Source organism: Cryptotermes secundus, unplaced genomic scaffold (assembly GCF_002891405.2).
Source record: "Cryptotermes secundus unplaced genomic scaffold, Csec_1.0 scaffold307, whole genome shotgun sequence".
In the NCBI taxonomy this organism is placed as follows: Eukaryota; Metazoa; Arthropoda; class Insecta; order Blattodea; family Kalotermitidae; genus Cryptotermes; species Cryptotermes secundus.
The window spans coordinates 381,101-404,684 of NW_019738353.1; the positions used below are offsets into that span (position 1 = coordinate 381,101).

Genomic DNA, 23,584 nt, shown 5'->3' on the forward strand with positions numbered 1-23,584 from the left:
ATAGGTCATCCCTGTTCAACTGTTTGCCTCCCTCAAGGCCACCACCTTAATGTACTGAGGAGATTGGTGTGCTCTGATCACCTAGAGAGCTATCCCAGTTGGATGTTGTAAGTGCCTGGTAGTCACCCATGTTAGATAAGTTAAAGTGTAGAGGCCAGAAGATGGCCCATGATCCTCCAGGTTTGGGGATGGAAGTGAGGCTAACAATTTGATCTCTTGAAACAGTGTGTTTAGGAACTAATGATAGCTGCTGAATGGAAAATTCTGGAAAATGACTAAGGCAAGGTTATATACTTTATGGAGGCTGAAAGAGAACAGACAAAAGCAAAAAACCAATAACACAAGAATCAGTATGAGTCATAAAGGAAGCCAATGTACTCAGAGGACCATGCATGTAGCCAAAAAGCAGATGTATTCATCTGATTGCTGTACTCACAAAATATCGACAGTCAGTGTAGTGACTAAACCAGTGTGGTTTGATTCCTGGCAAGGGCAAAGATTTTACCCTCCATCACCATATCCAGACAAGCTACGAGGCCCACCGATCATCTTATGCAAAGGGTTCTGGGGTCTCTTTCTCTGAGGATAAAGCAGGCGGGGCATTAAGTTTAACACTCACCTCAATTTACTGAAAGGGTTAAGAATGCTACAGAGGTACTCTCCAAGTTGTCTTCATGGCGTAGTATTTAATTAAGCACGTGAATAACTTCGCCTATATTTCACATACAGAATATTTCTTTTGTGGTTTGTATAATATAATAGCCAGACTGGTAATACAGTTTAGATAACATTAGCGCCACTCTGTGTATAGTTAATGCTTATTACCAATTACCCAGTGGCTGGAAAAGGACTTCGCATAACCGAATCACCATTATGTAAGGACGCGCCATAGCTCAAGCGGTTAGTAGCTGGCTTCCCACCGAGGTGGCCTGAGTTCAAACCCGGGTCTGGTCAAGTGGGAGTTGTAGTGGACAAAGTGGCGCTGGGGTAGGTTTTCTCCGAGTACTTTGGTTTCCCCTGCCAATCTTCACATTCCACCAAAAAATTCTCCATCATCATAATCATCCAGGGCAGGTACAATAGGCCAATCAGTGGCCGCAGTGCCGAGTCGACCCAACTGGACTCCACCCCCTTATATGTGTCGCAATCGCCATTATGTACCAAAAGCAGACTTAGATTTCCGTTCTTTATGGCTCTAACAGAGGCTTCAACTCTATGAAAAGATGTACTCATCTGAGGACTATAAAAGATCATATGCCACATTTTAGGGAAACAAGTAGATTACAGATTTTAGTTGACAATACAGATGTTTGCACAAAGGAGTCTACATGAGAGTAACATAACAGCAAACAACATTCAATATAGTATGTCAATTTTATTGCAGGCCAAACTGAAAGTCCATCAAAGAAGAGGAACTTTAAAACTGTGGTCTTCTGGTTTGTGAAGCCATGTACTGTGGTAAGCAGTTATCAGTGTGGAGGAACCTGCTACCTCCATCTTCAAGGTAGAAGAAACCACGAAGATGTACACAGTAGGTTCTTCCAAAACAAGAGTAACCATATACCAGGCTACACAGTATCACAAATCAGAACACCACAATTTAATCTTCTCCATCATGAAAACATCAAGTCTCATAAAGAAGAGGTGTAACACTACTAAAACTGGAATGTACTGGTTTTAGGATGAGGTTCAGTCTGAGAATATCCAACACTAAGAATGAAATGCATATCGTTTCTTCATATTTATTTTATTATGATTGTCAAACATCTGTGTCATCTACTTTGGCAAGCAACTAGTACTAGCAAAATTAAGAAGTAAATGATTTATTGACTCATACCTAATATCACAGCAAGACACATCTGAGGGAACCAAATATGCAGCAACGGTTCCATTAAGTGTCGTGATGTTCAAACAGTTGCCTTACATTCTCTTGAATGTCAGCAAACGGCTCTTGACAAATGTCACTAAGTACTGCAGCCACTTTTTCTTCTGTCAATGATGAATACTCAGGTTCAGCTGTTGATGGACACAACCAGAAGTGACCAATCATAAATGTGTCACTGAATTCCAAAAGCGGATGCTTTCATTTTCAAGAGATGATAACATGAGCACTGATTTTCATGTGATGAAAACTGACTACAGACAATACAGAAATCATACTGCAAAATCATAAATTTTAATGATGACAGAACCAACCAAAATTATACCACACATGCTATGCTACACAAGCATAATCACTTCCACTGAATTTTGTTGAATACTGAGATGATTTTACTGATTGTTGTATAGAGCAATTTGAGCTTCATGTAAAGTTGGATTGACAGTGGACAATTTAATACCAAAATGAAAACATATGGTGAATACTTTGCTTACTACATTTCAATGAAATCCAGTGAATAGTTTTGGAGATGAAACACTAGGAAAGATATGATATTCATGCATGATCTGTCCCTTATGCTCTAATTAGGCCGCGCCATAGCTCAAGCGATTAGTCGCTGGCTTCAAACCGCAGCGTCCTGGGTTCAATCCCGGGTCTGGTCAAGTGGGATTTGTGGTGGACAAAGTGGTGCTGGGGAAGGTTTCCTCCAAGTACTTCAGTTTCCCCTGCCAATCTGCATTCCACCGATTTCTCCACAATCACCCTCACCTATCATTTGGGGCTGGTACAAGAGGCCAGAAGTGGCCACAGTACAAGGGACTCAGTCCCACCCCACTAGCAATAAAAAAAAATAATATGCCCTAATTTAAAGCAAAGATTAATAGAAACTCACAAGGTCATCAATAAAGCCTATACGGCTTTTTGGACATGCAGAAGCATATTTGGTAAAACTTGGGGACTGCAGCCGCACGTTGTGCATCGGATGTACACTGTGGTTGTAAGACCTATAATTACATATGGCACCACAGTATCGTGGCCCAGAGTTAAACTCAAGACAAGCAAGGCAAAACTTAGCAAATTGCAAATGTTGGCTTGCTTGGGTATCACACGAGCAATTCAAACATCTCCAACAGCTGCACTGGAGACACTCCTTGGACTCCCCCCACTTCATCTACAGTTGGAGGCAGAGGCCAGGGCAGGAATCTACCGTCTCCAATGCAGGGATCAATGGAAACCTAGATCCAATAGTTTCAGACATGCATACATAACTCAGGACATGAAAAAAGAACCCATATTACAAATGGTCTGACAAAATGATACTCAAGACATGTATATGAAAAACAAATCTGACAGGAGTGAATGGGAAGATGGGTTTTGGCCTGACAGAAAAGGGGGACTGATCTGGTATACAGATGGTTCCAAGACAAATAAGAGTACTGGAGCTGGTGCGTACTGCTATGGCACAAGGCGGAAACTTAGTTTCAGCCTTAGACAGTATACTACAGTATTCCAGGCAAAAGTATATGCCATTAAAGCATGTATTATGGCGAATTTTGATATGAACTACAGAAATAGGAACATCTACATTCCATCTGACAGTCAGGCTGCACTTAAAGCGCTTGACAAACACCAGATCAACTCAAAATTGGTCTGGGATTGCTACCAAACCCTCATGGAACCGGCCAAACAAAACAGGGTACAAGTGATAAGGGTGCCGAGGCATGAGGGTATTGCTGGAAATGAAACAGCAGATCAATTGGCTAAGACTGGAGCTGAACATCTGTTCATAGGACCTGAACCAGCCTGTGGCATCTCCATAGGGGTTGCCAGAAAGGCAATCAGGGACTGGACAAATATGAAGCACAAGAAATACTGGGGATCCTTGACTGGACTCAGGCAAGCAAAGGGACTCATACGAGGACCATCTGCTAAAAGAGCGAAGGAACTGTTGAGGTTAAACAGGAACCAGCTATGATTGGTGGTGGGACTACTTACAGGACACTGTCACCTTAAAGGACACCTCTTCAAAGTGGGACTAAATGATAGTCCCACTTGTGAAAGGTGTCAAGAAGAAAATGAAACAGCCACACATATCCTGTGTGAATGTGAAGCCTTAGCTTGTTTAAGATTACATCACTTGGGTCAATATTTTATGGAACCAAGTGACTATTTTGACGCCATGTACAAAATCCTGTGCTTGAAATGAAGTGCAGGATTGCTGAGGGGCTAATCAAAAGGGGAACCACAATAGATCACTGTAGATCACAGTGCAAAGGCCGACAAGGCCCATCCCTTATACATTCATTCATTCATTCAAATAGAAGCTCATATTGATCCCACAGATAATTCTCTATACAATAAATTTAAAGGACACTCATTTATACCCCTTCCTCTATAATTAATTTTCAGGCAAGTTCCAAGAAACATTCAATTACAAACAAAGATTGAGTATGAAATTTCTGATCTACAAATAATAAAGCACAGCCCCATAATTATAGGCAGCAAAATTTCAACAATACACATACAAATGAAAAGGAATTTAAAATACTCTTCACCTGAATTCATCCAACAATTCCAAAATATAATTAACTAATTTCATACTCTAATTCCATCTAAAGAAATAATATGACTCTCTTATGAAGGTTGAACTATATCTTACTGAGCAAAGAATTAATGCATTGAAGAAATCTTTTCCAATTTTTCAGTAGTTCCATTCTCGTGACATTTGCAAACAACTTTTCTGCAATTCCCCCAAAGTCAAGTCAGCTCCTTGGTTTATCTGTTTACAAAATTGCATTTGTGATACTACTCAACTGAATGTTCTGTTGATTATAAAAGCAGCGTTCTGAATGCATTCATATTGTCAGTAAAATCCAAAATTAATAGAAGAAAATTCATTCAATAAATGAACTAACTTGGAGAAGACACTGCATTTAAAAAATAATACATCCTGATATTTTCTGATCTTTATACATAAACCCCCCCTCCACCTTATCGTGGTGAGGGGGTTTGAGTATGCCAAGGACCCTGAGAGCTATACCAGCGGTAGCGTAGCTACTGGCAGGGCCTCCCTTGCTGGACAGGTCAAAGGGTAGGCATCAGACGAAGAGAGACACCAAAAACTGATGNCTGTGAGAGCTCTACAATATGGCCACTTATTGTCAAAACTGGTCAGAAAACTTAAAATACATATTTTTTAAAAGGAAATATTTAAAACAAACTTACTTTTGATGATAAAATGTCCAAACAGCTCACACAATGCTGGGTTGAAAGCATCTAAATCTTTACAAGCTGTGGGATAAAAAATATAAATGTTTTAGTATTTACAAATACTCACCATAACCTATTATCTTATCATTTCTTTGTTAAATTACATTGATTATTACAATAACATTCTAAGAATGATATACAGTTAATGGTGCACAATGCAACAAATCATAAAAATTTAAGCAGCTGCAAATGCCTGCTGTAAATTTACATGATTTTTGTGTGATTTTGTGATTTAACAGTGCTGTAGAATATTGCATTTGTAAGAAATGAGGAAAAACACTTTGGGAATGAAAGCCTACAGTTCTGGGTAAGTCTGCAGTATGTAGAACCTACAATAATGAGGGCATACTTGGGCATAATTAAAATCAAACACAGTATAGAAAAATCAAGTCTTTGAATTTGGATCATTTAGGTCCATAGACCCATGATCTTGGTATCAGCACACATGTTACCATGACTGTGTGGATTATGTCATGTACATAGTTTATACAGCGAAAAATAACATGTATATATTGGGAATGGTGAGTATAAAGCACATGACAGTCACTGCTTATGCAATGTACAACCTGATATTCTTCTGGAGGAACTGAGGAAAACTACAAATAGTTCAGACAAGATAAATGGTTTTCCAGCCAAGATTTAAACAAGTCTAACTTATTGCTGAATTATGCTGTTCAGTCTAATTCTTCAGTGTTATTTCATTGTTAGAGGAAAGGCTGATTATTATACTTTCCATTACAGAGGTTCTCATCAACATCAATTCCATGCATCGGTTCTTCCACTCACACTTTGAGAGGTTCCAGGAATTAGTTTCCCTTTCTGTTGACCATATAACTTGCAAATTGATAGAATAGCTTTAAATCTGGTAGACAGAAAAAGGGGGTTGAAAATGAAACAAAGTTCAATAATGAACTGTGCTGATCTAGCAAAGGCAGTTCCCTATTTCCTTAAATTTTCACTTTATCCATTTGGCCAAATCAATGTGACTTCCATACTTGTCTGTCCATGTGATTCATAAAGACAGAATGGCAAGCCTCAAGCTTTTATAAACATGTATATGTGTAGTGCTTCTCACAGTGGCCATGTACTCTAAGGTATGAAATGTCTTTGCCTGCTTGGACACTGGGATCTTGGGCTCAAATCCCACTCAAGGCATGGATGTTTGCATTTATTCTGTTTGTGTTGTCCTGTGTAGGTAGTGGCCTTGCAACAGGCTCATCTCCTGTCCAAGGAGTCCTACTGACTAAGATTGAAAAACTGAAGTGAAACAAAGCGTTTCACGAAGGCCCTATGCTCCAAGTGGGAGCATAAGGCTACCAAATGCAGTTGGTCAGTTGATTTCTAATGCTACACTTTGACAAGTTATTTGTGCTTTCAAGCTTAGCTGGTTGGCATATTTGTAATTCATTTTCTATTAAGACACTATCAAATATATGGGTAAATACAGATTTCAAAAAACAGCCTCAATTATTTTCCATTCTATACAAAAGCTATACAACATAAAAATCCAAATCAAGTTTAACAAAACCTTGTCAACTGGTTCAGAAGTTATTAGGTAAGAACATGCAAACAAAATAACAAGGTAATACCTTAAGTCTATACCTATAAAACAGGGAAAAACCTCCTACACAGGTTCCAAATCCGCAATGATTTCTAAGCATGCATGCTATTACACAGGCCCATTGCTTAAAATGTTGTACATTACTTGTTTATAATAAGTTAAATGTATAACTAACATATGTCTGCATATCAGAAAAGATTTATTAAGACAAGACATTTCCAATAATGCAGCAGTGTGTGTTTATACAAGGTGTGGCAATAAAGAACCCGGATTACTTTTATGACTCATTTCCGGCCACGTCATTGACGAAGAGGAGGGTAGGGCATTGACCCTTGGACTTCCCTCTACCGTCACACAAAGTTTCATTCACGTGCATCGGTTAGTCTGGCCGCGACCATTGTTAGAAGCGGATCGTGTTTCTGAGCTCCGTCGGAATAATGCTGAGTGCTAATGCAGAACAACGTGCTAACATCAAATTCCTCACAAAACTTGGAAAATCTGCCACTGAAACTTACAATTTGTTGACAGNACAGTTGTCCCCTACAAGTTACATGTCCCTCCACACATCACTAATTTCTGCACACTCTTTTGGAAATACCTTTTGAACCAGGAAATACTATACAGGATAATCAACCAATCAGTTAAATAATCTTAATTAATTCTATCATAAAGTGTTGCAAGAGCAGTTGACATTCAGCTAAGAAATTCCATGTTATGGAATACAAAAACTCTTAAACATCATTCCAAAAGCCCACCAGTGAACAGTACCCACAGTTCAGCTGATCACCACATCCTCATGACTCATTTCTCTATGACCTACTCAAAGGGATGTTTAAGTGTTCACAAAGAAAAAAACACCTTATGTGAAAGTCAAGACAAAGGTAAGTACAAACACCACTGCTTAAAAATGTATCTGCCTGTGACATGGTATCAGCACCTAAACTGTTGCGCAATTTTTTTAAATTGGCAAACAGGACTTTCACCAAGGTGTTAGGCAACTTCAGCCATACTGACTCATAACAAAGTCAACTTCAAATAAAGTCAGCAATGAACTTCATCATGTATATATCATATTTTTAGAAAAAGACCACAAGTACACTTAATAAACAGAACAGAATGTCATTAGGAAACACTATGGAACACACACTTTCTAATTTTGTCTTAATTTCATTATGTCATTCCAGTTAAGCAAAAGATACAGCACTATAGTTACCAATTTTTGCTTTAATCTTCACAGACATCAAAATAAAACTAAAATAATTTCAAAATATGTCTTTCTTATGTTTTGATTGAGTAAGAGGTGTACATAGGCCGAGCAATGAGATCTTTTGTGTGTACATGCATGTGTGTGTGTGTAAGGAGGGTTAGGGGATTAAAATTACCTTTCAATGTCTTTTGAATAAAGCTTAATAAATTATACATATGTCACTATTTTCTTTCAATAACCCACTTATTGTGTTCCTGTCCATATTACAGTATCAACTTTCTCCAGTGGCAAAACATAGAGAAACAAATGAATACCAAAAGTATTCACACTGTACAGAGTCACAAATTGCTTTCATTTTATCAGAAAATGTTATAGTTTAATATGGTTTGTATATTTTACATACATGCTACTGGGGCATGAGGCTGACCACTCACTTCCATCTCGAGCCAAGGTCAAGAATGGTGGAGCTATACCTCCACTCCCCCATATGTCTTAATGGAATGTACTCAATTAATTAAGCAGAGGGAAAACTTCGTCTTTTACCTTTACCTCTTTCTTAAGTGCCCTCACAGACAAATAGGTAGGCAGAGGCTCACCAAAGCTATTACATTAAGTCCCAACTTACACAATGAATTCATTACGAAGGTTTCTGTATAAGCTGAATTCTGCTCAAGTCCAACAGTGCTTAAATACAATATATTTTTGACATATACATCCATTTCAAAAAAATATTTAAAGGTGAAAAACATGTACAGTAAAAGTTTATCATAACATACCATGGTATAATGCATTACAATGTATAAATCCTGTATATCCAGTCTCAATGACTGTAGAAGTCAAAGTCAAACAGAAAAAAATACTTGTGTACTCATGTACCAATGGATTCTTACAACTCAAACCCATGTAAGTTGGGGACTTACGGTAGTAACTTTTCACTTTATCATAAATGTACTTAAATAAATGCTGAAAACTCACAATCTAGTCACAATGGTGATGTGTCTTATAGTATGCCATAGCATTTGCAACAGGCTTTATGTTAAAAATGAAGTCCTATCTCTGCAATGACAGAGAAGCACCAAACTAAGAACTCAATATGTGATGACTCAACAAGTCTGCTTGTATAGTCAATCAGGCCATATAATTTACATCATATTATCACCATTAAAACAAAAACCAAAGCAAAGTGACATACACCATTCAAATGTGAATACCTATATCCAGTTTGAAAAAACTACCACTGTGTGAATGAACGATGAGTTCACACTTTAGATTTGAATACAATGGCAGCAACTGTTGCTAGGTGGTACGAGTACATTCACATTCAATGCACACTAATTAAAAATGTAACATGAGCATTCTAGAACCAGTTACAAACTTAAGAGCTAAAGGACAGAATTCAGTGACATCAGTCGTCCATTATCCTAGGCTGTGCAAACATATCCTTGCACAGAAACAGACATGATGGTCACTGGACATTAGGCCTGCTTCAGCTTGTACATCAACCTAATTCCCAGTCACATTTCTGTGTGCACAGATAAATCTGTTATGCTCTGCTTGCCACTTGCTTCACTTTCTCTGTAACCCTGAGATGGGGCATGATGTTCCTCAGAAACATCAAACTTCTACCAGACTATACGGCATCACATTCCAGAAATAACTGCTGTGAGAACTTCATTTCCTAATTCATATTCCTTGAAATAATGTCAAAATTGTATCCAAATATGAGGCTACTTTTTCAGTCTTTTCCACATGTGAACATCTACTGGACACCCTGTATAGCTCTAACCAATATACCAATATACTATAGAGTACAGGTACGTTCAGAAATGTGGGAGATCAGAAATGTAGTTATTTTTTAAACTGGTTGGTCGGTGGCTGGCTGCTTTATCTGAATGGTGCACAGCAATCCTCATTTCAGGCCTGCCCATTTCTGTGTATGCTTGTATCTGCATGATTACTCTGATTATGTGCCTCAATTTTTTTTTGTTAACAAACTGTCAATGGGAAGTGACGTGGACAATGGGTGGGCTACATGAAAGTATTTTGGACACAGTATAAAGAAGAAAGTGGAGCTACTTCTGAAATTATAAAAAAGTACTTCCTTGAAACAATTAAGTGAAGAGTTTCAGATAAGTAAATCTACCCTACCGTATGTTCTTAAGTTAAAGAAGGAACAGCTGCTTACATTCTAAACTGACAACGATGTACACAAATCAATAAATAAACAAAAAAAAACTGTACACAAAGAAATAGACTGCTGATGTGGACAAAATGTTGCTTGAATGAATTAAGCAACATCAGAAGAGAAAATTTCTGCCTGACCGCCTCATGGACCCAGATGAATTTTTTCACAAGGAATAAACCCTATTATCATCACATGAATATCATTTTGAGTGGTTCAACAGATTTAAGCAGTGACATGCCCTTTATTTGCTTTGAGTTTCAAATGTTTTTATGTTGTCGTCAAAGACTACACAGCTTTGAATGGCAGGATAATTTATGAATAAATGGAGAGGGTTTAGATGGAAGCAAGTATGACATAATCAAGATACTATCCTGTCATTTGTTGGTGGGGGGGGCCTCAAGATAGCTGGTGTCCAAGATGAGATTAAAAACAAGTGTCTCCTGAATACACGCCTAGAATACTGCTATCACACCAGCCTCCTCAACACTCTAGTATAGCAGCAGATAACACATTTACTCCATATCTGCAAGGCATTCAATTCATATCACCTCCTCAAATACAGCTTTCCTCAAATCAGCTACATTCACCAAGAAAGTATCTCAATCCTTTGTAGTACTTAATGCAGCACAATAAAATAAAATTAAATGTTCCAAACAACATACTAAAATACACTGCACAGGCCTTTACAGATGATCCTATAGAGTCACGATATTGTGAACTTAAACACCACGATATATGGACAAATCAAGCAATAATGACATCTTCCCACTTTCTTGACTTTTCATTCAGAAAGAGTACACAATACCCACAATTCAATACAACCTAATTTATTGTTCCTATCAAACCATTAGCATATGTACCACTATTATCGGGTAGCAAGCCATATTTCAGCCATGTAGAGAAAACATAATGAATATCAACAGAAGCAGAATGATAAGTGCAAAACTATTATGTGCTTCATGTCTTTTTGTACAAGTTAATTAGGCAACATAATGGATTAAAATCAACAGGCATCACTACAAGGCATTCGGTTACAGCCATGTCTCAGATTTTTGTTAAGTTAGTCACTTCTGATATGGCTTCATTAAACATAGCCTCACGATATTTACATTATCAACTGTGTTGCAGTGATAATTGCTGTATATACATTTTCTTGAAAAAATATGGGTCTCTGAGAATAATTATTCCACATTTGTCTGTGATATCATTCTTTATTTATAGAAAACTACAACAGCAAGCAAAAATTGTAGAACAGAACTTTCATAAAGCTGTTACTACTCAATAAGCTAAAAACATCAGCCATTAGCACCCAAACATGATATAAAATGTGGGATAACAGAAATGCAAGTGGTAACATTATTCTGGAACACACTGTAGTATTGTAATTTTGTTGTAGATTATCAATATTTATCTACAGTAAAAAGGAACATTCAGAAGCAGTATACACAACTATCACAATTCTAACATTCTTAATGTAGCAACTGAACATATGTTTACATCAGGCTTACCTGCAGAAAGCTTCCTTGCCCAGACATACACTCTCACTGTACTGTAAGCTTGACCAGCATCTGGAATATCAAGTCTGCTGCCCCGAGTTAAGTAAAGATTGTGTGGTATGTTGGCATTTTGCAAGAAACTGGTCAAACAATACACTGACCTGTAAACATGAAATCACAGTCATGAACTTTTACACAACAGTAATTAAATTCACTAGCTTTATTATGCACAATTTTCTATTTCAGATCTAGTTTCTGGAATACAGGACAATGGAAAAAGTCCCAAAACCCAGTAATTCTGAGTGTTTAAACCATCATCAAAACCCTTTAGAATCTAATTTTCTACTTGCTTAACTATTTCATACTTGATTTGTTTCATTCTGGTCCGTCACACTAACAATATTATAAAAGATAAAACAACTCCATCTAGTGTGACTGTTGAAGTTTTTTACTACTTCAATTCTTAACACCCTGTAGCCGCTCTCTGACTTACAGCTGCCACAACTGTCGCTTGAGCATGAGTTCGTAATCACAGGATACGGGTGCTTCGGAGATGGGAGTGGAATACACTTCGGGGTTAATAAATCCAGGATCTCCAGAACATTGAATATCATACTTTTAATTTAAAATTTCAGTTAACTGTTAATATTTGCATGGTCCTTCAAGCTAGCCGCTCCATCCGCCCTACTCACTACCCTACTGTTAAACACGTCTTTCTTCTATATCTACCTTTCAACTACTGTCCTCCTCCGCTCCCTATAACCGACTGTCCTCTCTTTACCAGTCCCCCAGTTGGCATCAGAAAAACAAGAAAATAAAAAGAGAAAGCCAAGGGTCGAGCCCGGCATCTGACCTATATTTTAAAGAAGCCCATAAATTCTTGTAGGTTTTCAAGGAACCCAAGACCTCTCCTGGCCAGTCTCGCACACGGTCAGTTCATGGGTTTATGATATATTGGGAGTAAACAGGCGATGTTAGGGACAATAGTGGCACCCTTAGTCTAAGGAGGACAATAGCTGAATTACAACTAGATGGTCCCGGGATGGTATCTCGCCGATGGAGCGTCTCTCATGGTGTTAAACAATGCATTAGTTGTTCGTACCCTTAATTAAATAATTTTGGCGAGGGACGTACAGTTACAACCCTTACATGTTTCGGTCCCTATAGACCATCATCAGAGGGACATCGATATTCTTTGGAAACCACTATTACAATGTAAAAAAAAAATAGCATGCCACAAACAAACACAGGACAATATCAAAGAACGTCTTTCTCAAGAAAGACAGGCGGCACAAGTTCAACCCCCGTCAAGAAAGGCGATAAGACAAGGGACACGAACCTATTTGGTTTATAAATTTTAACTTAAATAACAAAAGTTTTAAAAAACTTTAATATACCAAGACAACCGCTGTAGTTGTGAAAAACTTTGGATTTTGTATATACTGTGCATTACAAACATTGTATGTGTATATATTATAACATTCAGAACACCCACTGTAATAGCAAATATGAGTACAAAATGAAAAAGAGGAATCTAGTAGTTCCTCATCACACAATATTTTCAATTCCACAGCCCGTTTATTCCTGTCAGATTCAAATATTTTCCATTGTTTTCAAATGCCTTCTTTCTCCATGTCTCTGAAGGTGAAGGACCATATTTATACACAATCACAGAAACCTCCATCAACTGCTAATTTCCTTGCAAAGATTCAAACCAGGAGCTTCCTGATTACAAGCCAGGCAAGTTACCCCTAAGACAAACATGAAGTGAACATTTTTGTACTACTCAACTGCAATGTCAGTCTGAATCTCAAACAGATCACCAACTAGTCTGTGAAAAAAAACTTCTTGGTTTTGCTCAGGCCTTCCATGCAAACATGGAGTAATACCTTCAAATTGACCACAACTACTTTCTTACCCACACTTCATAATTTACTTAAAATATTCACGATTTTGTCTAATTTGATTCTAAGTAACCTCTGCAATTGATAGAGTGATATGACATAATGTACAAACCATATACACCCATTTTGCAGCAACTTAGAACCTGTAGATCAAAAGTGTATGTTGCTGCTGTCAGCAGAACTGAGATCTCAACTGTACTTAAATGGCCAAAGAATTTTGAACTACCTGGAGGAAAAATGTACTATCCTCCAACAATGGGAACACTAGGCAAGTTGGTAGAATTAGTTGACCCTGACCTTTCTGCTCTACATTTAGAGACACACTGAGATTCTCTGTACCAATGGTAACAGTAAGAGTTTTTGAAAATTAAGCTTATGTTTTCAGAAAACACAGTATAAATGGGCAAGCCCAGGTAATTTTTCTTCTTTAAAGGACAGTAGGTGCTACTTATCCATAGATTGGGGCCGCACCATAGCTCAAGTGGTTAGTTGCTGACTTCCCACCATGGTGGCCCGGGTTCAATCCCGGGTCTGGTCAAGTGGGATTTGTGGTGGACATAGTGGCACTGGGGCAGGTTTTCTCCAAGTACTTCGGTTTCCCCTGCCAATCTTCATTCCACCAACTGCTCCACAATCACCCTCACCTATCATCTGGGGCTGGTACAATAGGCCAGAAGTGGCCGCAGTACAAGGGACTTAGTCCCACCCCACTAGCAATAAAGAAAATACCCATAGACTGAATGGGGAACAGACTTTCATTTCACTAACTGATTTTATCATATACATAAAGTAATCGGAAAATGAATTCATTAATAAAAAAATTAAAAATTTAAGGTGGTTGACACTGGTTATTAATATTCTGTGAATTTAGGTATATTTTATTTGATGTCACTGTCCAACTTCCTAGATCAAACTCTTACAGGTTTCAACTCTAAAGGACCAAAAACTGCAGTTGACTGCTCTGAACCTAAGCTGTTTTGTTCTAACTCACACCTTTCATGTTTCAATTCTCAAAACCTATTAAAAAGTCAGAATCATAACTGGGTACATTCTATGGTTCTAGAATCTTCCATGATCTCTCATTAGCAATACAAAATCGCATGATGTCATAAATCTGAGAATATTAAGCAAAGCTACGCATCCTCCCTATAGCAAGTCCTTGGTCTAGATTTCTAAAAGGATCCCAATCCCCAACTTCTTATCCATGGTACATCAAGTATAGCCTATACCCTCCCACTAGTGGCTGTGTGAATCCCTACCCATTCTTCAACATTATACCCATGCATTCTCCAACCCACAGTTTCAACACAGTGACACATCTTTCAACACTAGCTGACAACTGAAAGCAACATGGCAAAAAAAATTTGTAAAACCTATACCCTATAAATTCCCATAACAGACAATAATGACAGAAATGTGACTAAATAATTAACGCCAATAACATAATTTATAACTGACCCAAATATATGATTTCCAGCACAACTAACTCTTTGTAAAATATTACATATTTTTAAGCAAAGCTAAACCATAAAGAAATGGAAATTTCTGTACCATGTTGAAAAGTTTAAAAGGAAACATGGCTCCTCTTCATATAAACATAGTAAGTTACCTTGCCAAATCTACTATGCTTCGGTTCTCTGGCAGTTGGAACACAAAGCCTGGTGCTGGGTATTCCACAAGCTGGTAACAAGGGCCACTTAAATGGTCAACTTTCTGAAAAAGAAAATGCAAAACTCTTCCTTAGAACAGTCATAAACAAGGCAGGCTTATCTGAGAAGTGAGATAAATATTTTTGATACAGGTGGCTTATATCCATCTATTATTTTCTCCATCTCCTCAACCAGCCAGACAGAAATAAAAATTACTGGCTTACAAAGAAAGAAAATTACACAATGATAACTTCAGGAACTTTTTTATTTATTTATGGCTTACTTAATGACAATGCCAGCAGAGTGACTGGATGATTAATGAATAATAAATTGGGAACAATATTGAAGGAGGTACAGCCTATTTGGGGTATTATTCTGGTCTGGAGGCACTGAGGAAAACCATAAAATATCTGAGTGAAGGTAACCAATATCTGGGCCAAGATTCAAACCCATAGCTTCCTGGATACAAAGGCCATACCATAGCTCAAGTGTTAGTCACTGGCTTCCCACCGCATTGACCCGGGTTCAAACCCGGGTCTGGTCAAGTGGGATTTATGGTGGACAATGTGGCGCTGGGGTAGGTTTACTCTGAGTACTTTGGTTTCCCCTGCCAATCTTCATTCCACCAATTCCCCATCATCATAATCACCTGGGGCACGTATAATAGTCCAATCAGTGGCCGCTGTGCCGAGTGGACCCAACTGGACTCCAACCCCCACTATGCGAAAAAAATTCCCGAATATAAAGTACAGTGCCACTGATTCAACCTCTCATTGGTCAATAGTTCAATGACTGTAGTGACCATCAAGAAATGTAAATCAGTGGTACATTTACATAGTCAAAAACTCAATTTTCATGCTGTTTACTACACACTAACATAGTCTTCTCACACTGTGCCATTTTCAGACCAGTAATTCAAAGACCTGTAGTGGCAGAACCAGGAAACATCACACAGAAATGCAGCAACATCTGATTGAATGAGTGCATGGGTTTCCATATTCGAAAAATAAAACATAAGCATTACTTTTCAGCATGCCCTCATCCATGTAATTCAAAGGGCCAGCTAATGTGTGGACACTATACACAACAACAGATCACAGGGAAATAGAGAGACTGCACCATGTTAAAGCACAACATGACTCCAGCATGGCAACTGTGCTTATGTCACAATGTGACTTTGGATTCCATAACCAAAACAAAGTATGAATGGCAGGATGAATTTTTTTTATTGTTAGTGGGGTGGGACTAAGTCCCTTGAACTGTGGCCACTTCTGGCCTATTGTACCAGCCCCAGATGATGAGGGGGGGTGATTGTGGAGCAATTGGTAGAACAAAGATTGGCAGGGGAAACCAAAGTATTCGGAGAAAACCTGCCCCAGCGCCACTTTGTCCACCACAAATCCCACTTAACTAGACCCGGGATCGAACCCGGGCTCCCGGGGTGGGAAGCCAGTGACTAACCGCTTGAGCTATGGCACAGCCAATGACAGGATGAAAGTAAGTGGGTGCATGGGTGGGTCAATGGATGGGTGGTTGGACAGATGGATGGATGGGACGGACGGACGGACGGACAGATGGATGAATGGGCAACAGATGGATGGATGGACAACAGACAGATAGATGGAAAACAGATGGATGTCTGAGATTCCAGGAGGTAAGTGTGCAAGTGGGTGGGTCAGTTTATGAGGTGACTAATTGTAATCCACTACTACAACATGAGAAGCATGTTCATACTCACAATGTGCTCCAAGAGCATATGATGCTGCAGATAGTACAGGTGATAGTGTAAATGATTAACTGATGCAAATGCACACAGACCATTGAACCCCACTCTCAATGCCCTAGAAAAAATTAAATGGCAAAAAATAAGTGGAAGGTTTAAGAGCTAATTGTCGTACTGCGAGACAGAATGCAACTGGCCCATAGGGTTGTGAGACGTTGAGGGTCCCACACTATCTAGACAATCGGCACAAAGATGGCGGTAAGGTTGTGAGCCTTACACACTGGCCGCACTTTACTCCCCAGGAAAATTATTTAATTACTTCCTGGTACTCATTTCTGTTAGAGGCTGAATGAATCCCAGGGCCATAGTGCAGCTGGAAGGATTAGGTCACCTGCAAAAAATCCAGTGACCTCATCAGGACTTGATCCCACGACCTTCCAGCTTGTAGCATAGCCCTTCAACCAACTATGCTACCGCGTGCCCCCATTAACACATGAGTAATCCATAATATTTAAAGATTCAACAACATAACTTCACTAAATTCTGACTTACGGTGATCCACTAAGCAGCAGAACCTCTACAATGAGCTGTATGCTTTCCAAAGTTACCACCTGTGGTAGACAGTTAAACAAGTCTGGCAAGAGAAGAGTATGTCCATATTCCAAAGGGCTCACATTTATAATGAGGAAATGTCCCACAGAATCTATTCTAGATTTATTTTTAATTTCGAACAGGTATTCTTCTTTCTTAACTTTTGTGAAGTTGAACTTTGTAGCATCAAATGGCTGGGAGATGCCTGTTATCTTTTCAGGTGCCCGCCTGTTTAAATGTCGATCAACATTGAGCTGTGAACACAAACAATGTTCATTACTTGATTTCTTAATTAGTGGGAAGATACACCAAAAACACTCTTGCAATTAAGTCTTCTTGAGTGATTGGCCAAAACTGGAGTTAATAACCAATGTTTCTAAGACTGCCTCCACATCAGGGATTGAAATGATAAGTGATGTGGCTGCTCCAGTCAAACCTACAGAGAAAGCTCTTGGAATATGGCATTCTGTCCCAGCGCACACCACAGGGGGAAGAGAGGGTAGAGTCAGGTGGTCAGTGGATGTGCAGACACATCACTTATCACACCAACCTGTGACGATGCAGACAGAAACCTAAGAATAATATATAAGAATGCTCTTACCAACTTCAGAGGTTACAAGATATAAATTGAAATATGAGCACAATCATAAATCATGAGAGGGGGGAGGGAAGGAAGTAAGATGGACAGACAGATAGACAAACAAACATATAAATCAATAACAGCCACAGACATAGAATAGGCAACTCCCTGAATTATGTGCTTATAGTTAATTCAGGTTACATATAAACTAGGCCCAAATGACAGCAAATAATGGATTGAAAAGAATGTGAAAGAAAATGAAATTTGCCTAATTTAAGGGAATATCCCAAACAATTTATGGCTGTGACATCTCTAGTGTAATTAGCTTTGTGACAACAGATTTATATTTGAAATAAGTGAATATGAGAGCCAATAAAGTATTTCAAATAGCAAAGGATGCATACAGCACACTTGACTCCCGTTTTATTTTTATCTACGTTCTGTAAAGCAAATTAACTCACATAGCAATGCTTCTGGTTTATATTCAGGAGATGCTCCGTTCAAATCCTGGTTGGAACATTTATTACCACAAAAAGTTTTCTGTGGTTTCCCTCAGTCCATCCAGGTAAAATATGAGATAACACCTCAAATCAGGCAGTGTCCATTTCCTTGCACATCCTACCCTGTTCATTATTCACTATCATTCTACCATTCAGAGCTCTATTGGTCTTAGCTACAGACAGTGCTAAATAAATATTAAATAAATAAATCATCCACCTTTCCGAACATTTATACATTTATACCTGAACTCTACCAAGGGACAAAAGATTTTCTATTAAATTATTTTAAGTTACAATGTTCAAAAGATTTCTCCTCCAAATCAGTTACCTCATTATGGGTGTAAACACAGAACAAGCTGTCATCTCTTCATTTATAGTAAAGTTTCAAATGACACTTATCAACTATTTCAAGAGGATGATTACGAATGTTGGTCAGAAAAATATGCAGGAGGAAGCAACATACCATTCTGGATAATGCCAGAATGACTGTAATTTTTGAAACCCAATCTGGTATCTCAATGATAAAAAAAAAGGAGGACTGGCATCTACAGTATATTTGCTAAAGATGTGTTAAAAACAGTCCACAGAAAATCCTGAGTATATTTTTTGAAGCAGTGTCATATCATTGTAATTGGCAAGTAGTAGTGATTCCATGATAACAGACAGGTTGGTCTAGAGGTGACGCTGTATTAAAGACATGTATTCTGGTGATGCATGGCCCAAATTTCGGGTAGGACAGCGACTATCCTAACTGGGGCTTTTTATGGTTACCTAGAGTCCCTCCAGGCAAATGGTGGGCTAGTACCTTGACTAGGCCAAGGCCACCGAAGGCCACTGCCTTCCAAATCACTTCCAATTCTGTCTTCGCCTATTATTGTACCATCCAGCGCTATAAAGTCTCGATGCTGAAAGCATCGTTAAATAACCCTCCCTCCCTTCCAAAATGAATTCCATAATGTTTGTTGCTTTTGGTATACTTTTGAGTTCTTAATGAGACGTTACATAAACATGCATTATAAACATAATATATGGACGAAACAGAATAAAACATAGAGATAACATATGTAACACGTTCAAACGCATAAAAACTTTACAAGAAAAACAAGCTGAAAATCCTCATCCATTCCTTTTAGCTTTAGCCATGGCGCCACCAGGAATGCCGATTAAATGAATGTACGTTTCGGTATAAAATGTATTATAAGTGAAGTGAATATTAGCAACAAAACTCAAACGATCAAAATGTATACCACTGTTTACCTGCGCTAAAAAGGAGTACTTTCCTGGTAATACTCTCGCATGCTTAATATTCAGGCGGTACCGAAAGTACCCTTTCTCCACACCACTGTTCCATTGAGACTGCAGCCTAATGTCAAATTTGCTGTTCGTATTTTCAGTGGAGTTCCTATGGGTCTCATAAATAAAATCATCTTCACAATAAATCATCAACTTGTCGGAGCGAACTCAACGTTCATCGTACACTACACACCGCTACACACTTTTACAATACAACCAATCTTTCACGTGCACCATGCTGGCCAAAGAATGTAAGTGCAGAAGATATGCTTCTAGTCAATATATGACTGCATTTCCAACTAATTATCTAATTTCAGACCTCTAACGAAGCAATTGTTCTGAAACGTTCTGAATTAGCAATGGTATTACTTCCCAGACATACTAATCAGATTGCCAATTATTATAACAGGCCTAGCCTTTACAGTTTCATCCAAGCAATTTCATTCTGAGTTACGTTCGTACTTCCCTTACAGGAATAACCTATAAAAGTATCGTTACAAAGTCAGTTACGAACAATGGCAAGAACCGGAAAAACCTTCTTGTAGAAACTCGGGAGAAGTTTGTACATGCCACGATCGGCCACGATGGTACCTGTTCGCTAGCATTCGCTAGTTACTTGTTAAAAGACTCCATAAAAAAAATAAATTATGTTAGGAATATTGCCTAAGTGTATTTAAACGAACTACAGTGCGGTCATATTTTTTGCGATTTTCTAAGAGTGCGATATAAAAACATTAATGAATTCTCACTTTATACGCGTAGTTTGAAATAATACAAATCCAACAAATCCCGCAAGAATCACACGCTTCAAAACTTTTATTCAATTATGCGAGGCCATCAGGAATATATCTTCACATAAAAGTGGTTGCACTGTATTTTATTTAAATAAAAAATTTACTATGGAGGAATATAGTATTTGAGCTTGACTTTTTTAAACACAGCTAACAATATTTTGTTCAAATTTCCTATATCTAGACGGATGTTAATCTATACAGAACACCTTTTAAAGTAATGAATTTGTTCATAATATCCTTCAGTATTCTCCTTATTTCTTGATTTTGCTTTTATGTAGTACAATATTGTAGTATAAGTTTGAATTGATGGTAATGTTTTTCAGTCATGTTTGATATTCAGAGCTTGTAGAACTTGATTTACTATTAAATCTTTCAGTCACTAGGAGCTTGGACAGCTTGGCACATTTAGTGACTATGCTACAGGTCGACTTGAACTGAGATTTGATTTCTGGCAGGGGAAAGTGATTTTTGTCTTCTCCACAGTATTCAACATTGGCTATGGTGCCTGCCAACTCTCCTATCCAGTAGATATGGTAGCTCTTTCTGTGGGAGTAACACAGTTCAGGCATGAATCTGACCACTCATTTCATCTAGTACCAACTTAAGAACAAGGAGAAATCTACAACAATCTGAACTTCTGGTTTCCCATTCAACAGATTTATCAAAATCATCCATTCTACTGTCTTGTTCCAGTTGTACATGTTATTTCAGTTCCTGGCCCTTCATTCATCAACCTTTTTGATGATAATGGGTAATTCATTTTCTTAAATATTCAAAGAGACAGCATTATTCATTCTAAGGATGTTCTGCCACTGGCAAAACTGACAGCATACACCAGCTGTACTTGACGCTCGCACGATGAAGTAAGGAACTGAGGGATTAGGTTTCTTGCTTAGGATCAGGAAATGTCTTCAGACAGATTATAATTATAAATGCATAGATATATATTTCCTGCACCAGTCTTTTGCCGTTGCAACAAACACACAATAGAAAACAGTCTTACTGCACACTAATGTCACTTTTCCTGTAAAACTGAAGTAAGAAACCAGTTCACCCAATTACATGCAATTGTGGGCACAAAGGCTGCTGAAACTGAATTTCAAACATATCAATGCGAGTGGTCTCACAAAAAGTGAGGGGAATGTTTTGAGCAAAAATAATCGCATATTGCATACAGCCATTTTCATGCAATTGGTTGTGCCACTGGAAGAGCAGCCTAATTCTTTATCCTTGTTCAAATTTTGTTAGTACATTTCATTGAGTTCAGTTTTTTTAATTGAACCAAGTATCCATTATACCTGAAGTTCTTCAATTTTACTATATTTCAAATTGATTTGGAATGGATGAGCATTTAAAGTATACTTTCTTCATAAAATGTTCTCTTGGTGTGTAAATTATATTTTTTCCATGTACAGAAAAACCCCAAATGCATAAAATCAAATATGGTACTGCTTTGGAAAAAAACTGGATATGAATGGAAAACCATGGATACTTGAAATTCAGTTTGTGAGGGGTTACTCTAAGGAAAAACAGGAGTATATTATATTAGATGTGTAGTGCAGTCAGTATAGCGATTGGCTACGGGCTGGATGACCGAGGGGTCAGAGTTCGAGTCCTGGTAGGTTCAAGAATTTTCACTTTGCCATGTCATCCAGACTGGCTCTGGGATCCACCCAGTCTCCTATCCAATCAGTACCAGGGTTTCTTTCCTGGGGGAGGCTGAAGCGGCCAGGGTGTGAAGCCGACCACTCACCTCCAACTAATGCTGCGGTCAAGAAAATATGATCTGTACAGCCATTCCCCATACGCCTTCATAGGGTAGTGCTTAATTAGGTAAGCACAGGGACAACTTTACCGTTTTGACTTCAGACTCCGTTGGAAAATGATTTCTTCATACTCCATGTCTACAGAAGGTAAAGTTCAGTTAAGTTCAATGTGTCCATCAAAAATGTGGAACTGCAAAAGTGGGGTTAGTGCCATCACACTATGCAATGTAGTCTGTATATCAGTTGCAGATATTCTCTACATACCACTACGACTAAGGAGTGCCTTTCAAGGAATTATTTGATTATATTCATCCTAAGAAACTTCTGCCAATACAGGATCACTTGTGTAAACTTGGTATTTACATAAATCAGATGGTACCAAAAATATTTTAAAAGGCAATGATAAAATGGATCCACAGATCTGAATGGAACTCTTACCGAAGCTGTATCTAAGAATATCTAAGAATGTGTATAAAAAGATTTGTTCAATTTGATTGACACAGGCAAATATTTTCAGTTCTGAATATTAGAATTTTTATATTTGTAATACCAACTTTTTGAAGGAATCTAATCATGCTTCACTGAAGTTTGTCCATGGCAAAGGTTCTCCGGAATCCACCAGAATAACATGTTTTCAGTGAACAGTTAATGTACAAAACTGCTCCAGTCTCTACACTTAGTGCAACATAATAAAGTAAGTGAAGTAAGTGTAAAGCTATCCCTGTAACAGGCCGCGAAGGCAGGCCCATAGGGTTGTGAGACGTTGAGGGTCCCACATTATCTAGACAATCGGCTCAAAGTTGGCGTTAAGGTTGTCAGCCTTACGCGCCGGCCGCGCTTTACTCCCCAGGAAAATTATTTAATTCCAGGTACTCATTTCTGTTAGAGGCTGAGTCGACCCCAGGGACATAGTGTAGCTGTAAGGATTAGGTCAACTGAAAAAAATCCAATGACCTCATTGGGACTTGAACCTGCGACCGTCCAGCTTGTAGCATAGTGCCTCAATCAACTATGCTACCGCACGCCCCAGTGCAACATAATAACTGAAAATATTTGCCCTTTCATACCACAAGATTTTTTTAATATTATTCTTAATGGGGTGAGACTGATTCCATTACTGGCCTATTATGTACACATACTTGAGGATATTTTACCCAGCCTACAAGATTCATTCCACTTTATAGAC

At 38.3% G+C, this 23,584-nt stretch overlaps 2 protein-coding genes across 2 annotated transcripts in view; both read right to left on the reverse strand.

Annotated features, from left to right (window-relative positions):
* LOC111870761 (tau-tubulin kinase homolog Asator) overlaps positions 1–1,877 on the reverse strand; it is a 205,949-nt gene extending 204,072 nt beyond the window's left edge. The window contains exon 1 of the mRNA XM_023863282.2: positions 1,838–1,877. The gene's annotated coding sequence lies outside the window, so the exon portion shown is untranslated. The remainder of the gene's footprint in view (positions 1–1,837) is intronic.
* On the reverse strand, positions 1,725–20,668 carry LOC111870762 (GDP-D-glucose phosphorylase 1). The gene is made up of 7 exons (XM_023863283.2): positions 19,803–20,668; positions 17,427–17,719; positions 16,890–16,992; positions 15,112–15,215; positions 11,611–11,759; positions 5,105–5,170; positions 1,725–2,016 (listed from the first exon to the last, which is right to left on the reverse strand). Exons 1-7 carry the CDS (start codon positions 19,986–19,988, stop codon positions 1,892–1,894), a joined length of 1,026 nt encoding a protein of 341 aa, XP_023719051.1. The 5' UTR covers positions 19,989–20,668; the 3' UTR covers positions 1,725–1,891.
* Positions 20,669–23,584: the final 2,916 nt, after the last annotated feature.

What these genes read in the sequence shown, in the direction of transcription:
- LOC111870762 (XM_023863283.2), bottom strand. Translation starts at nt 19,988, where the DNA reads ATGATTTATTGTGAAGATGATTTTATTTATGAGACCCATAGGAACTCC. An exon ending in CTGCTGCTTAGTGGATCACC is followed by an intron (nt 16,993 to 17,426) that starts GTAAGTCAGAAT and finishes AATTTTTTCTAG; the next exon opens with GGCATTGAGAGTGGGGTTCA. An exon ending in AGCATAGTAGATTTGGCAAG is followed by an intron (nt 11,760 to 15,111) that starts GTAACTTACTAT and finishes TCATGTTTACAG; the next exon opens with GTCAGTGTATTGTTTGACCA.